We start from the raw sequence: 17,367 nt of genomic DNA on the forward strand, positions 1-17,367 counted from the left end.
GTGATACGCCGTGAGAAATCCCGTAGTCTATGCCTTGACTTTAATATGAAATGTTAGGTTGTGAATGATAATTTGTCATAGTGAGCAAAAGAATAATTTTCCTCTGATTAGTTCAAGTGAGACAAAGAGTCCCAGACTTCTTAAGTAAAAAGTTCCAGGAATCAATAAAAATCCCAGAGCCATAGGTTTTATTTGACCTCCATGGATGTGGGAGAGGAGAGAAGCAGTTTAATAAAGAAAACTGGCAGGAATTTATGCCTTTTAGCAAGCAGCTGCCACCACAAATATTGCCAGGGTAACACGTGATTAGGTAAGACAACCAATTAGAATCACAAACTTTTCAAAGGTTAGAAGTTAATTTCCCAGCCCATAGCAACACACTCGGAGGTTGGGCTCTTACAGGACTCCTTGGTGGAGGTGATGTTTGCATGAGCAGATTTATGGTGCAAAAGGAGAACTGATGAGCTTTCTTTCACCGGAAGTTAGGAAGACCTGTGGTTCCACAGCCAGATACTGGCAGTTAGCACCTGGAGGAAAAGGCGGCCTGAGATGCTGGCTCTTAGAAAATGGAAAGAGAAAAGGGCAGAAAGATCATTTCAGCAAGTGGAGTTGAGGTCACATTGCATTTTACATCTTCCTGACTCAGAGGTGATAAGATTGCTTTATATTTGGGTGGCATCTTGAGAAACGTACTGGCTTATTTGGTTTTTGTGTGTGTGTGTGTGTGTGTGTGTGTTTGTAATCCCTGTGAAGAAAATGAGTAAGAATCATTAGGAAGAATTCCAGAAACATTTCCTGCGGCATCAGAACCATCTTCTCTTAATTTGGAAGACAATGTTGGCATAGTTAAAACAACAACAAACACCAGTTCCCAGGTAACTGGCACCTGGTTCTTTTCGAGGCCTCAGTTTTCCAAGAGTTAAGTGAGACGCCTTCAGTCTCCCATTGTTATTTTACTGGTGCCTCCTGCTTGTGCACAGACTTTGTTTTCCAGAGTAGCTTCTGAAAACAACCTCACCAGGTCTCCTTCTCTGGGGATTAGGATTAAGGAGCTGGGGCATTTGGACTGGAATGAGGCTGGAACAGCTGCTCCACACCTGTGGGCCCAGGCATAGACCTGTGGGCCCGTGCGTGCACCTGTGAGCTTGTGCGTGCACCTGGGAGTTTCCCAAGGGCCAAGTGGTGTCCCTCATGCACTTATTCTTACATTTTTCTGTTCCACTCCCAGAAGAATGTAGAGCAATGTCTGTTTAGCAACTCTGAGCAATAAATTAGCTTTTGCAAGGAAATTCTTTCCTTAAAGTTGAGCCTGGATTGCCTGGGCTGGAGGGAGTGTGTGTATAGACGATGGGATTTATGAGGAGTGGAGGGAATTAGGAGGACTTTTTTCCCTTGGCTAGCAGAGAACTCACATTCCCTGATGCTGAGGGGTAACTGAATCCCTGGCGTGTGAACTTAGAAACAGGCTAAATCAATTTATAGAGATTAAGTGTGACTACTGTTTAAAAAAATCCTCCAAACTACTAATAAATGGCAAGCATTAAAAGATATTTGTAAAGAGTGGGGATTTTTTTGTTTGTTTTTTATCTAGAAGGATCTCACTTTCTGGAACGAATACCTTGGTTTTCCCTGTTTTCAGATTTTTGTTTGAAAAAGAATGGCATTTTTCTTCAGGCATCGATGAAAGCATGGCCTCCTTCGGTTAGCACAGGAGAACATCGGCGGGACTTTGTGTGCTGATGGAATCAAGTACAGGACGGCAGACTGACAGCCCGTTTTAGATGGATTGGGATGTGCGGCCCCCTTGTAATATGGGAGTCCATGTTGCCTGTGAACTCCCGCACGTGGGAAGCAGCCCTCATCACACTGTGTCTGACTTCCGGCTCTCTGGAGCTTAGGAGGCCCCGGGCTGCAGACTCTGTCTCCATGTCTTTGCCTGCTACTTTCCTTGCTCTTTGTGGTCACCTGGTCGGGAAGCCTGCTGGTTTTACACTCAGGTCAGTCTCTGCCTTTCAGGATACGTGTGTGAAAGGAGGGACTTGCTGGTGAACGGCTGCTGTGATGTCCGCGTCCCCAGCACCAGGCAGTACAGCTGCGACGGCTGCCTGTCCAGCGGCTGCTGCAGCGCCTACGAGCACTGTGTCTCCTGCTGCCTGCAGCCCAGCAAGGTAGGGCGGGCTCCGTGCTCTGCGTCTCCTTTCTCCTTTCTGCCTTTATTTTATGACGAGCTTTGGATTTTTCATGTGAGATTCCTTTGAAAATAGAACTTAGAAGGGAACTTAGAAGGGAATGTTGTAGATGTCAGAAATTGCTCCTGGGAAGTAGTGTTTGTCTGTGGGGAAAGGAGGTGGGTCCCGGTTGCTTGAATGGTTCTTTTGCAGAATGCACCTTTGTCTTGCGAAGCAGATATTGATGAGCAGCATACCAGCGCGTGCTCGCCTGAACTCTCCCCTCCCTGCCCGGCATCAGCAGGGTCTTAGTTTAGGAGAACTATCCAAGGTTACCTTGTGCTGCTGAGTCTGGAATTTATGACAGGTATTAACTTTTATTTCCATAGCAACTTCTCCTGGAGCGCTTCCTCAACCGGGCAGCTGTGGCGTTCCAGAACCTCTTCATGGCAGTCGAAGACCACTTTGAATTGTGTTTGGCTAAGTGCAGGACCTCATCCCAGGTCAGAAGCTGTGGTGGCTCTAACTGGAGGGTGGCGGGTGGGAGTCTGGGGCTAGAAGCAAACTCGAAAACATGCCCTGGGGGCCTTTTGGTGGGGTGCTGGTGGCGAGGAGAGTCCGTGAAGTCGTGGAGAGCTTGCTTTGGTGCAGTGATAGAGTTAGACTGCCACTGGGAGATTTATACGAGTTAGGGAAGTAGAATATTTGTATCAAATCAGGGTCTCCTCAGCTTGCATCTCTCCTCTCTGTTCGGCATGTCTGCACTTTAAGTGGAAGCTTAAAATTATTCTTAAGTCTGGGTGGAGTCCTGATAGTCCAGTTCCTGAGAGAAATTCTCTCCTGCTCTCTTTGACTGAAATTTGACTCAGGCTTTCCAGCAACCGCTCAGTTAGAGTATGGAGTCATTTGCTCTGGGACAGAGTCATGGTTTATTTTAGGATTCAAGGGGATGGGGCCGTGGGTGTTTAAAAACATGAATAACCTGGGGCTGGCCCTGTGGCCGAGTGGTTAAGTTCGCGCGCTCCGCTGTAGGCGGCCCAGTGTTTTGTTGGTTCGAATCCTGGGTGCGGACATGGCACTGCTCATTAAGCCACGCTGAGGCAGCGTCCCCCATGCCACAACTAGAAGGACCCACAACGAAGAATACACAACTATGTACTGGGGGGCTTTGGGGAGAAAAAGGAAAAAGAAAATCTTAAAACAAAAAACAAAAAACATGAATAACTAGGTCGTCAATACTCAGTACTTACTGGCGTGCTGTCATTGAGTGCTTTGCTCTTGGGTGCTCGGCGCTGCCCCTGCTCTGAGAGCACCCGAGAGCCTTCGGCCTTCCCATCGCCCGTGCCCTCGGCCCTCGGCCCTCGGCGTCGGTGGTCGGCAGTTGGCGGAGCTCTCCGAAATCCCCAGGCGCACTGACTATACAAGCACGCTGCTTCTGGCTTCTAGCCACGGGGCCTCCAGGACGGTACTGACTTCATCTGAGATAATGGACTCACTCGCCTTCTCTGGCACTCTCGGACCCTTGCCGGGTTTCTGTAGTCCACCTTTGGATTCGTGCTGGTTTTTATGTCTCTGGTCTGCTCTCAGAGCGCTCAGCATCACGGGGTAGATGTTTCAGGGATTACAGTGAGCACTTGAGATGATGAGGAAATTCCTGGTGGTCTTGTTTTGCTGGAAGAGCTTCCCACTTGCATGGGCTTTAGAGGGAACGTGGAGGAAGGCTGTGCACGCGACTCATGCTGATCAGATGCACTCTGTTCTCAGAAATGCTAGGAAGGGCGAAGTATTTTCTCTCCTTAACTGGTAATACCAGGAGTTATTGCCAGTTTTCAGTGAAGATGCTGAACTTTCTGACTTGGGCTTTTTATTGTAAAGAGAGATTTCCCAGTTGTCTGCTTGTTTTGATAGCAGTATCCCAAGAAAGAGAAGATTGGGCTGTTTATAAATTGGATAATACTTACAATTTAGATGTTGAGCATTGCTCTTGGGCCAGTTAATGAACTCTAGACTAGCCAAAAACTCAAGTTGCTTGTATGAAAACAAATTGCTGAAAAATTAGCCATCAGAGGGTTGTCTGTTTTAAATCGGACTTCCAATTTGCTGATCCAAGTGAGGCTTGTGTGGTGGTGTGGGCCTTGGCTCGTGTGCCAAACCTGTAGGTACAGACAACTTGATGAAGGTGACTTGAGGTGGCTCTCCTTCATCTCTGCAGGGTTCGGTAGCAGGAACGGAATTTCTCTGAAGCACAGGGTCGGGGCATAAATGCCCATTGGATCTTAATCCAACTTAAAATCATTTGAGAAAAATTAATTGTTTTCAGTTGCCCAGGTCACAGCTAGGTTGTTAAAAAAAACTCACTGGTGTCCACAAAAAGAAACAGTCACGCATGGTGTTATGTCCGTTTCTTGTTCATTGGCATTCTGTGCACCCGCCTTTGTTCCAGAAAGTGCCTTGGAGCCTTGAGCGCCGTTTGGAGCTGGGCTCGCCAGGCTCCTGCGGGAGGTGTCTGACAGCAGCCTGCTTTGGCTCGGGCTGTTCTAGAGGGGGGCGTGGGACCGCTCGCTCACGGGCTCTTCTCTTCCCTTTGCCCACAGAGCGTGCAGCACGAGAACACCTATAGGGATCCCATAGCGAAGTATTGCTACGGGGAGAGCCCCCCCGAGCTCTTGCCCGCCTGAGGGGTGCAGAAGACCTGCCTCGTGGGCCAGGAGTCGCCGCTGAGGGACCTGGAGCCTGAGCTGGCCCCGGCGGTCACCGTCGGTGGGAAGAGGAGAGCGGTGCCGCGTGGAGCCTTTGGCTCTGCCCTCTTCTTGTGTTGTCCTCTTGGCTTCCTTCACCGCGGGCGTCTCCAGACGGGGCTGTCCGCCGAAGCAGTTGGAAACGCCGGCTGAAGAAGACAGAACTGCAGGCGGGCGGCGGAGGTGTCGGCGCTCCAGGCCTTGGCTGCTGCAGCTGCCTGGGACCTGGGGGCATCAGGTCTCGTCGGCCCTCGCTGTAAAATTATTTATTGGATTTCTCTGGAGTAGTGGCAGAATTACGATGTTTTGTACAGGAAAAGGCCTGGCCTTGAACGTTGAATATATTCAAGGAAATTACTGTTGCTGTCGCTGTTTTCTGTGTTCATGAGCTTCCTGAGTGAAGTCATCCCCTCACCCAGATAGAATGTTTGGCCTCTTAGAACGTGCTTTGTCTCTCAGGGTACTTATTTTTGGCTTTGTTTAGCAGCATCTTCAGGAGTAGGCCCTGAACACCATATCTTGACGTCTAAAATTGTCTAAAAACTCAGAGATATTATTCTACTCTAATCCTGTGCCCACTTCCCAGCAGCTGGCACCACATGCCCTCAGGTTTTTCCTAGTGGTATTTTGTATATTGTATATCAATGTGCGAGCACCGTTTTAACCGGAAATTCTGGCTTGTGTCCCAGAGGAGTCTGTTCTTGTCTCCTGTGCGGCGTGGAGATGACTGTGGTGTGCGCAGCCTTGCTGCGGTGCGGCTCGGGAGTCTCCGCGGCCTCCTCTCCTGTCCTGCTGTGGAAGCCAGGTGTTACAGCGATTCCTAAATGGAAACGGCGGCTGGCTGTCAGCAGTCGTTCTTAGAGCTTCCAGCTGTGGGAGATGTAGCAGGTACAGAGTTCCGTTTCCCTGTGATTTGCGAAGAAAAAGAAAGAGGAAACCCAGGGGCTGGCCCCGTGCTCTGCATTGGCGGCCCAGGGTTTCGCTAGTTCACATCCTGGGCGCAGACCCAGCACTGCTCATCAGGCCATGCTGAGGTGGCGTACCACATAGAAGAACTAGGACTTACAACTAGAAAATACAACTAGGTACTAGGGGGCTTTGGGGAGAAGAAAAAAAAAAGATTGACAACAGATGTTAGCTCAGGTGCCAATCTTTAAGAAAAAAATCTAAAAAAAAAAAGAAATCAGGGTTCTGTGAGAGACTTCATCTCCCATCAGCGGGATGAGTCTGTGAGCGCTGGACGCACAGGAGGCTGTGCTCATGCTCGAGCCACTCCCATGTCTCTAGTATAACACTCCATTTCTGCTCAAGGCCGAGGGTCCTTGGTCCTCACATCAAGACATCATGCCCCTTGAGTAGTACTGCTCTCTGCTCTCAGGAGTCGTGTTAATGCACAGCTCTTTCCTGGCATCCCTCACTAACCCTGGGGTCGGGCAAGGTCTTTTTCATTTTTTTCATTGTTCAAGTTTTATTGATCTTGAAGCATGGCACTAGTTGTACAGTCTGCTTTCAACGTTTTTTCCAGTGGAGCCCTTTCTTTGGGCTGTGTTTGCCTTCCAGTGTGTCTCTGCAGCATGTGGCAGTAATTTCCCTTAACTTCCTCCTATTACTTCTTGTACTTCCCAGAGTAGGTGTCCCCCTAAACAAGCTTTGTCAGAGGGTAAACTACCTGGCAATTGTTTTTTTTTTCAGTGAGGAAGATTGGCCCTGAGCTAACATCTGTGCCCATCTTCCTTTATTTTTTGTATGTGGGATGTCACCACAGCATGGCTGATGAGCAGTGCATAGGTCTGCGCCTGGGATCTGAACCTGCAAACCCCGGGCTGCCAAAGCGGAGTGCGCGAACTTAACCGCTACGCCACTGGGCAGGCCCCTGGCAATTGCTTTTTAATGTCAGATCCCAAGAAATCTGTTCAGATTGCATTGGACTTTGCAGATTCTACATGTTTGCTGGTGCTCAATCAGCCTTTGTATGAGGAAGACATACACACGTCTGGCTGATTTACCATCTTTTTGGCAACTCAGTCTGGTACGTGAATCTGCCTTCTGTTGGTCGTCACCGCTATCAGCTTCTCCTTGAGCTTATTTGAACTCTTGAGCAATATAACATAGTTTTAATGTGAAAACAGTTTATGGCCACGGTCAGCCTGTGCCTCTTTGTGTGTGACTATTGACTAGCACACTTTGCGTTTTCAACACCTTCACAAACAGAATCTACAACCAAGTGAGAGAGAAGTAAGCTCGCTTGTGTTCCCACCTCATAGATGAGGAAATAGTGAGAGGTGAAGTGACTTCGCAGAGTGTCCGCTGCGATTTCACGACAGAACTGAAACAAGAGCTCCATGCGTGCCTCCAGGGCTCCGGGCCCACTGTCTGTCCCACTGCCTCGCCAGCTCCAGCGCTGGCTCATCCATAAACATCCCCCTGAGAGCATACAGATTTCAGTTGTCCAGGCCAGAGGAGGGGAGAGGTGGCATAAATAGCCAAATTGGGTCAATGATCGAAAGGTCATTTTCATTTGGCCCTGGAATATTTTTTTGTACTGAATCCGTTAGGGGCATGCCCACTGTTATGGAAACTCATAAGGCTGTCGATACATGATGAAGACACTGAAGGACCTGGAACAGCGTCCGTCCGCCCCAGCCTTCCAGCCCAGGACCCCTCCCTGCTCCCCCAACCCTCTGGTTTGTTTCTGGTTCCTTCCACCGAGAGTTTCTAGAATTAGGGACCTTGTCTTAGTTTTGTATGCCTGGAGCCTAGCAAAGTGCATGATATGTGTTGGATTTTAGGTAAAGATCGAAGAAGAGACAAACACACCTTTAGGTTGGAAAGAACTTACTAAATACCAAGTGTTTGGGGCTAAAGGTAATTGGATAGTTTTCAGCATTTCCGCCAGTTCTGAATCTTACTTGCCATGCTTGTTGCTGGCAATGAAAATAAGTCACATCCTCACAGGGAAAGAAACATACAGTAGAGTAGGGGAAAGGACGTGAAGACAGACGTGTGCACAGGGGGCGGCCTGCCTCTGCCCGCCTGGGACTCGGGGTGGCCCTAGACCCGGGGTGCTGCAGCTGGCACTGAAGGGTGAGGGCAGCAGCTCTTGGGAAGCGGAAGGTAGGGTCTGAGGACAGGGGTGGCCGCGTTCAGCCTGCTCCTGAGAGATCCCTGGAGGGCCTCCGGGGAAGCCTCGGTTGGTGTGGCTACAGAGGGAGGTGGGGAAGACTTGCACAGTTTGCAAGATTCCAGGCAAAGCTTTTCCCATCGTTGGGATTTACAGAGAAGTTGTAAACGTGCAGGAGAGAATTCTGCCTCACAGTTGTGGTCAGTAACTACTGCTTACTCACGGTGTGGCCTGGGCACCCTCCTCTCCTGAGTCTCAGGCCCTCGGTCTGTAAACTGGGATCCTGTCTGCCTCTGAGAGCGTGGTCATGAGGTGTCAGTGGGAGCCAGGTCCGGTCTGCAGCCCAGTGGGGCAGTGGTGGCAGGTCATCGGCACGTGGGGATCTGTGGGCCCCTTGGGTGGGAAGGGTGGCAGTTACAGAGCTCCTGCTATTTTTATTACCAATTTTAAAAGAACTCTTGCTAAAGATAACAAATTTTAGATAATTCAGAAATATGTAAAGGTGAAAGAAATAATAACCTAAAGTCACACAACCTAGAGGTCAGCCCCAGTATTTCTGCTCTTCCCTCGTGACTTCTGGGCAGAAGTGAGGGCATTATTTCCTCTTGAAAACAGCTCTCTAGTGGATATCCTTCTGGGTTACACATAGGCCTATAGAATAATTTTTTGTGAGAGGTGGTATCAATTTCATGGATATGCAGGAATGTTACTCAGCCCCTGCTGAGGACATTTAGTTCATTACCTTTTTTAATACTACAAATAATATATTGATGCTATGCTTTTACATACACGTTTGTATATCTGATAACTGTACTCATCAATTTATACTCTCACCTACAGTGTGTGGGAATGTCTTTCTTGTCCTATCCCTGAGAACCCTGTGTTAGCATTTTTTAACTATTTGCTAGTGGATCTGAATGTTCTAGTTTGTATTTATTTAATTTCTAGTGAGGTGAACCCTTTTCCATATTTTGGTTGGCCATTTATTGTTCAAATGTGGTAAACTGCCTCTTTGTGACCTTGGCCAATTTTTCTGTCTTTTTCTTGCTGGTGCCATCAAGTGGATTCCAACTCCTGGCCACCCCGTGGACAGCAGAGCAGAACCCTAGTCTTTTTGTGCCATCCTCTCACCTTCTGGTACAATATCACTGCTTCACTGCCATTCACAGGGTTGTCATGGCCAGTTTTTTCGGAAGTGAGTGGCCAGGTCCTTCTTCCTAGTCTCTCTTAGTCTGGAAGCTCCACTGAGACCTGTCCACCATGGGCGACCCTGCTGCTATGTGAAATACTGGTGGCACAGCTTTCAGCATCACAGCAACGTGTGGCCGCCACAGTATGACGACCGCCCGATGTGTGGTGTGGTTCCCTGACTGGGAAACGAACCCAGGCTGCAGCAGTGAGAGCACCGAATCTTAACCTCTAGACTGTTGTCTTTTTCTTACAGAGCATTTTTAAATGAAGGAAGCCTTAAACCCCGTTTCTTTCTCACGCCTGTACTACTCAGAAGCAAGTAGTGCTTCTTAACAAACTTGACTTTTCCAGTTGATCTGGGGCAGCCAATGGGGGCAGTTTTGCCCGCAGGGGACATTTGGCGGTGTCTGGTGACAGTTTTTTCTCAACTGGAGGAAGGCTGTGCATCTAGCGGGTGGAGGCCAGGATGCTGCTGAGCATCCTGCGGTGCCCGGGACAGGCCCCCCACAGCTACCCGCTCCCCAGGTCAGCAGGGCGGAGGCAGAGAGAGCCTGCTCTGGGTCACATTCCCCCGAAGGTTGCACAGAAGAGCTCCAGGAGCTGCGAGCTGACTTCATTATTTGCCTGCCCTCGCTCTCTGCCGTGCCGAAGTGCTGCTGATTCAATTACCCTGGGATCCCTGGGACCTGCTGCTTCCTCGCAGGGCTCCGGCAGCGCAGTGCTGCTCCAGGAACATTATTACCCGGCCGCGCGTCCTTCGGGCACTAACGTGACCCGGGTGCACACACCCTCCGGCTACAGGAGGACCTGCAGGCTTAGAAACAGCCCCCCCTCCAGGCGGCTCTGCTCTCTCAGTCCCCCACAGCAGCTCTGCATGGAGGGACTTGGGGGGGTGGCAGTAAGGTATCACCACAGATTCCATTTGGAAACTGGTCATTCTGCTCTGAAGAGCTGCCACGTAAATAAATAGGAGTAATTAAAGAGAGGAGCCGGCGGGTCGAGACGCCTTTCCCACGCGGTGCTCTCCCTGGCTGCAGCATAGCACTGCCCTGCCTTCCAGGGCCTTTCCCCGGCTGGGTTTCTCTTGCACAGTTTGCTGTCGTGGTGTGAGTACAGTTTTGGGGACTGGCATCCCTGTTTTCGTTTAGTCACGTGTCTGCAACGTCCCTTGTCTGGTCTGCTTTCTCGGACGGGCAGGGGAGCGGTTGGCTCTAGCGGTGGGCTGCGAGCAGGGAGGACAGTGTGGGCCAGGTTCGGGGGGCCAGCTTCCTGCCCCAGGAGAACCTCGTCCTTATCTTTGTGCGGGCGACCTGATTCCTGTGTGACGTTAGAGCGGAACTGCTGGACTCTCTAAAGTGAAAGGACAGCCTTTAGTGTTATAAAAAAGAAACGAAACAGCTGGCCGGTTGCAACCAACGGGCAAAGCAGTGAATTAGTCAAATATTTGAACCAGGGTCCAGTGTTTTTGTGTCTCGGGGCTGCACATTCTGTGGACCCAGAGGGAGCAAAATGTCGCTGCTAGAAACGCGTGGTTTGTAAGTGGGCGGTTTCGGGGTTCGTGATAGGGTAGAGTAGTGCCCTCCGTCTTGGGACTTTATTAATTCATAAGTGTTTTGTGTCAAGTAGGCAAGCTCTGGTCAGCTTGCATCCAGGTTATCACAAAATCAAAAGTGTTGACTAGATAAGAAATCACCATTATCAGTGAAATTCAAGATTTCAGACCATGTTGGCCACGCCTCGCTATTACTGAGGAGGGGCGTGTGTGTGTGTGTGCGTGTGTGTGTGTAACAGCAGTGGTATGAAGTATGTGAGTAGCATTCTAATTTTATTGACAAGAGCACAGGCACTAATGACCTTGAGTTAATTAACCTGTGGTTTTGGTTTCCTCATTTGTGAGATGAGAGTGATCCCTAAGGCATCTTGCAGATCTCAAACTCTGATTTTTGTGGCTAAGATCCTGCCACGTGTGGAAGCAAGACCAGAGCCGGTGTCTCCCAGCCGCGTGGTCCTGGCCTGTGAGCCTCACAGGTGAGTGGGGTGCAGCCATCTGGAGCCCGTTGTCTTCAAACTCGGGCTTCCCCGTTCTCTCAGGAAGATTTCAACCGGGGCTAACCGTTTTCTGCCTCTTCCTCCTCAAGTGTTACATAGACGCCATGTTCTCTGCTGGGACCAACTCATCTTGTATTGCTGCTCTGCACCTGTGAAAACAGCTGCTGTGTTTTCCATCATACAAACAGTTGCCTTTTGGCAGGAAGCACAGACCCGTGCTATGTAGCTGTACCTTGATACAATGCTGAATTATTTAGGTGTGCTTAACCTGAGATACCCTGAGCGTCTTGGAATTCCTAATAAGGGCTTCTGTAGTCATGGCTCAGTAAAAGGTTTTCCTTTAAATTCTTGTGTGATTACAAGGCAGAAACCTTAAAATGTAGGAAATTACAAAGAAATTAAATTGTGCCAAATTAGATTCCCATCCCCCAAAGGTGACCACTAATTAAAGTTTTGATGTAAAGTTTTGCCTGTTTTTTGTACATAAACATGTATTTTGTGTTAGTATGTAAATAAAGGTAGAATCTTGGTGTACATGTTATTTTAAAATAAATAGTTCCTGTTAGATTGATTTAATCCAATTATAGCTAATTAATTAATTTAAAGTGCTTTTTACTTGTATCCTCCAGTTTCTAAGGTAAAGCCAGGTTAGGGTGGAAGCTCTTTTATAACAGGGCCCTCTGGTGGGCACTGTTTTGGAGCTGGAATCTTCTGTGCGCCTCCCCCAGAGTCTCACAGCCCTGGAGTCCCCCTCATGTGCTGGATTCAGTTTGTCCGGGGAGGTTTGGATCCTGGCAGCAATTCAGGGCGCGTCCTGGGGCTCAGTCCCTGACATCTCTACCCTTCCCGAGCTTTGTCTGCAGCCCGCCAAGTACCAACTTGGAAGCCGGAGATAAATAGTCTCGCAGCAGCTTAGCCGTCGGCTGGGCTCGTTCATTTGACACAGATGAGCTCATTGACCTGATTTAGCACAGGGAGAACTGTGGAGGCAGGCAGATGTGCTCTCAAAGCCCTGTCTTCCCACTTCAGCCTTTTCAGACCTCCAAGGACAGCCGCCTAGTTAAGCGATGCTCGTGGGCGCTATTTCCAAGAAGGAGACGAGAAGATGGAGAGGTGGAGAGGAGAGGAATGGGAGAGGAGAGAAGAATGAGGTGCTGGTGGTACAAACACCAACAATTGCTTTCCGTGCCACTTGGTGGCACCAATTGCATAGGTTTTCTGTCTTTAGCACAATCCTTGTTAAGAGAGTGGGCCCCGTGCCTGCGTGGACTCCCTCTCCTAAAACAATGAAGCTGTTCTGTGGATGGGGAAACAACCACCTGCTGGTGAGGACCAATCAGGACTCTGTCCCGCGTCTTGTCGATTTTGTGTGCACAGGGACTCAGGAAAGTAGCCTTTGGTCTGCTGCTGCTGCTGAAGGGAGTGCCGTGGCCACCCCTTTCTTCCTCTCCCGTCCGCCAAGACAAGAAGCAGGACAGGTCTCTTGACCATTCTTACTCAGACGAGGAAAACACTCGCAAAGTGCTTCCAATGCACCGTTCTGTGTATGCGCCAGCTGCTCTGCCTTCTGAGGCAGATGATCTTTCCCTCTCATCTTATGGAGGAAGGTCTGATGCTCACGTTAGGTTTTGCTCCAGGTTATACCATTAGATGGTGGAGCTGCACGCAAACTTCAGACCTGCAAAGGTGCAGGCAGGCCGGGTGGGCAGCGCGTGGCTTCCGTACATAGTGATAACAGCGATGGTCTTCCAATCATTTCCGACGCTTATCTAATCCTAACAACCACCCTTACGAGGTAGGTAGGTCTTTTTATCCTCGTTTTAAAGAAACAAACTCAGAGATGAGTACTTTGCCTGGGGACGTGCCATCTTAGTTGAAACCAGGGTAGTGACTGAACCAGATCCTTCTTGCTCTTGGACATGGCCTTTGAGCCCTGAGGATGTCGTAAGTGCTGCGCCAGGCTCTGAGCGCTGAGGAGGAGGCCCCTGCGCGGGCCCTGGGTTGCATTTGCTCTGCGGTTTGCTGTTTGGCCTTGGGTTTGGGTCATCCTTGATTTAAGCAACATGTTTCACCTTCTCACTGCTGGTCCTGGCCCTCAGGGTGGGTTCTAATCCAATAAGACTGTGTTCTTAGGAGAAGGGGCAGAGGGGCCGGCCTGGAGGTGCAGTGGTTAGTGCGCATGTTCTGCTTCGGCGGCCCGGGGTTCACCAGTTTGGATCCTAGGTGTGGACATGGCACCACTTATCAAGCCATGCTGTGGTAGGTGTCCCACGTATAAAGTAGAGGAAGATGGGCACAGATGTTAGCTCAGGGCCAGTCTTCCTCAGCAAAAAGAGGAGGATTGGCAGCAGATGTTAGCTCAGGGCTAATCTTCCTCAAAAAAGGAAAAAAAGGAAGGGGGAAAGACACCAGGGCTCAAGAAGGTGGCTCTCTGCAAGCCAGGGAGAGGCCTGGGGAGAAACCAACCCTGCCGACGCCTGGCGCCCAGAACGCTGGGCAAATACATCCTCTCGTTTAAGCCCCCGCCTGTGGTATTTGTTACGGCAGCCGTGCTGACTAACGCAGCACTCGAAGGAAGTGAGTGCGGAGCTGATAGGCAAAGCCAAAGGAAAGCACGGGTGGGGAGAACCTTGGGGCTGAGCTGCACGTGGGGCGCTCCTTCCAGTTCCCGTGTCTCTTATCCCCTCCTGGTCGCCCGTCTGTGCAAGTGCACGCGCGGCCATTCGTAATGGCCCTTCCCGCTGTGGCGTGCCAGGGTGCCAGTGGGTGGCTCCTAGGACCTGGGAGCGCTGGTTTAGACCAGCTGTATTTAACTGGAGGGAGACCATGCCCCCAGGGAACACTTGCTGATGTCGGAAGACATTTTTGAATGTCACGAAGTGTGTCTGTAGAGGAGCTGCTGGCCTCCCGTAGGGGCTGGGCATGCGGCTCAACATCCGTAGCGCAAGGACAGCCCCCCCGCAATGGGTTATCGGCCCCAGTGTCAGCAGCGCCGGGTGGAGAAACTCTGGGTTAAACCCTGTTCCCCCTTGGGTGGGGGTGGCTGACTGACCAGCCCCAGGCCCTCGCCCGCCGGTATTCACTAAGCGCTGCTGCGTGCCCGGGTCTGTGCTGGTGGCTGGGAGCCTGCGGAACTGCAAGGTGGCCCTCTGGAGTTTAAGGTCAAGCTGACCCTGGGCCTCTGGTTTTGGGAATGTGGAACCTGAGCGTCCTTAGGTATTGATGCTGCCATCCCCTTAGGATAAGCTGTCACTTTGAGTTTCCAAAGAAAACCTTTTATGCTTGAGCTGTGCAGACACCATTCATTTATTCCCACCTTGTTCACAGGCCCACACTAGGATAGCTTGTTTGTTTTCAAAAGGATTTGAGAAAACTCCACATATTTATGTACAATACTGATTAGTAAAACGGAAATTAAATTAGAACCAATTTAAAATAGAATGCAGACATGCAGTTGTAAGACAGCAATACAGTTGATGCGATTGAGTTTCTTGGCAGCAAGGGCAAAAAGGGAAATAATCCGTCATGTTAATGCAAAGCATTCATGGCATTATACTGCTCTTTCCTGAAAGGATGCAAAGTCTAGAATAAAATTTTCATATGGGCTTTAGGACAGAGGACACTGACTCATACTTAGTGATGTATACTGTGTGTGTATGGACCATGCCAAGAGCAGGCATTTTTGGGTGTTGGATAGAATGGTGAGTTAGAAGTGGTCTCTGCTTTCAGATAATACAAAGTCTGTTGGGGACACAGGCAATTACGTCACTACTTGTCACACAGGACTATGAATGTGAGGATAGAGGAGTGTTTGTGTGTGAGGCAGGCAGGGGAGACTTACAGAGTAAAATGACATGTTTTAAATACACATGTATGCATTTTTTCTAATTTTTGTAATCATTTTCTAATTACAGAGTGATACACTACACTGCATTATAGAAAATTAGACAATAGAAAGAAGACCAGACAAGCTTTCTTAATCCTTCCATCTGTAGATAACCACTATTCTTTGGTGTGCATCTACTTTCATACACACACACGTATATTAATATATTTAATGAAAAAGAAAATCGCAGTCCTATTATATTTTTACCATTTTGTAACCAAATGAAGGCCCTTGAATGGGCCTTTGAAGTATGGCTTGGAGATCACCGGGCTGAGAAAGTGGAATGCGTGCCAGGCTGGCCGTGGAGCTGGGTAGCCGGGTCCCTGCCCCCCGGGAATGCAGATCCATGGAGGTGGGTGAAGTCCCACATTTGGCTTCACAACTCCAGGGGGCTCCATTCACATGGTAGCCGAGGGATGGTCTGTTCCCTGCCCTGCCCCCTTAGCAATGTCATGAGAATGATTTTCCATGTTAAATAGTCTCCCACTTCATTTTCTTTTTGTAACAGCTTTACTGAGATATAATTCATATACCATACAACTCACCCGTTTAGAGTGTACATTCATGTTTTAGTATATTCACAGAGTTGTGTAACCATCCCCACAGTCAATTTTAGAACGTTTTCATCACCCCAGAAAGAAGCTATGCCAATTAGCAGTCACCCCCATTTCCCCCAATCCTTCCAGCCCTAGAGGACCATGGAGCTACTTTCTGTTGTCTGGATTCGCCTATTCTGAACGTTTCACCTAAACAGAATCGTATACTATGTGGTCTTTTGTAACTGGCTTCTTTCACTGATCGTGTTTTCAAGGTTTATCCAAAGTTGTAACATGCATCAGTACTTCGTTCTTTTTTAAAAATTTATTTTGTAGCTGAAAGGTAATTCATATACCATACAATTCACCCTTTTTTAAGTGTACAGCTCAGTGGTTTTTAGTATATTCACAAAGTTCTGCAGCCACAACCGCTAATTCCAGAACATTCTCATCACCCCAAAAGAAACCCATACCCATGGGCAGTCACGCCCTGCTCTTCCTCCCCCCAGCCCCTGGCAACAATTAATCTACTCTCTGTCTCTATGGATGGACCTAGTCTGGACTTTTCATGTAAATAGAATCATATACTCTGTGGTCTCCTGTGTCAGGCTGCTTTCACGTAGCAGTTTTCAAAGTTCACTCATGTTGCAGCATGTGTCAGCGCTTGCTTCCTTTTTACGGCTGGATGATACTCCGTTGTATGGAGGGACCATGCCTGCTTGTCCGTGCATCAGCTTGTGGACATTTGGGTTGTTTCCACTCTTCGGCTGTGGTGAATAATGCTGCTGTGAACATCTGTACACAGGTTTTGATGTTTTCAGTTCTCTTGAGTATAAACCTAGGAGTGGAATTGCTGGGTCACATGTTAACTCTGTTTCACCTTTTGAGGAACTTCAGACTGTTTTGCAAAGCAATTGTACCATTCTGCTTTCCCACCAGCAATGCATGGAGATTCCAGTCTTCGTCAACACTTGTCATTGTCTGTCTTTTAATTCCAGCCATCCTAGTGATTATGAAGTGGTATGTCACTGTGGTTTTGATCTGCGTATCCCTCACAGCTAATGGTGTTGGACATCTCTTCCTGTACTTAGGGGCCGTTTGTATATCTTCTTTGGAGAGATGTGCATCCTAATCCTTTGCCCATTTTTAAATTGGGTTGTCTTTTTATTGTTGAATTGTTAGAATTTTTAATATATTTTGGACACAAGTCCCTTATCAGGTATATGATTTGCAAATACTTTCTCCCATCCTGTGGGTTGTCATTTCACTTTCTTGATGGTGTTCTTTGAAGCTTTAAATAAAAGCTTGATTTTGATGAAGGTCAATTTACCTCACTTTTCTTTCGTTGCTTGTCCATTTGGTGTTGTATCTAACCACTTGATTTTTAATGAATGATAATATTCTTTGGAATGGATGTAACATAAAGGGGTCATTGTTTGATTCTGACTTGCATAAAGTTCTTTGTTTTAAATGCCACCCCTCCCCCCATCTTTATTCTGGGAGCATCTGGTATTAGACCTCAAGCCATTTGCAAATCTCGTCAGATCCCTGTAGCCTCTAGAAACACATCGTTGTTGCACGTGCCTCTTTTTCTCCCCCACGAATGTGTTTGGTGGTGCTCAGACCTCTGCAAGGCAATTGGCAAGATGCGCAGGTCTCCAGGGAGCGCGGCTTCAGT

At 48.8% G+C, this 17,367-nt stretch overlaps 1 protein-coding gene across 10 annotated transcripts in view; it reads left to right on the plus strand.

Moving 5' to 3' along the window:
• The window catches only part of SPRING1 (SREBF pathway regulator in golgi 1), a 95,973-nt gene that overhangs the window by 9,828 nt on the left and 68,778 nt on the right, over positions 1 to 17,367 (plus strand). For 8 of the 10 annotated variants that reach the window (XR_011541844.1, XM_070627173.1, XM_070627175.1 and 5 more), the window contains exons 3-4: positions 2,017 to 2,168; positions 2,558 to 2,671. Coding sequence is in view for 9 of the 10 variants with exons in the window: in XM_070627173.1 (XP_070483274.1) it covers positions 2,017 to 2,168; positions 2,558 to 2,671 (266 nt within the window). In the remaining variant the exon portion in view is untranslated. Of the gene's footprint in view, positions 1 to 2,016; positions 2,169 to 2,557; positions 2,672 to 4,762; positions 11,821 to 17,367 lie in introns of those variants that run through there. The other 2 variants (XM_008515482.2, XM_070627178.1) reach the window with 2 other exon arrangements.

The sequence above is a fragment of the Equus przewalskii genome, chromosome 7 (assembly GCF_037783145.1).
Source record: "Equus przewalskii isolate Varuska chromosome 7, EquPr2, whole genome shotgun sequence".
NCBI classification, from domain to species: Eukaryota; Metazoa; Chordata; class Mammalia; order Perissodactyla; family Equidae; genus Equus; species Equus przewalskii.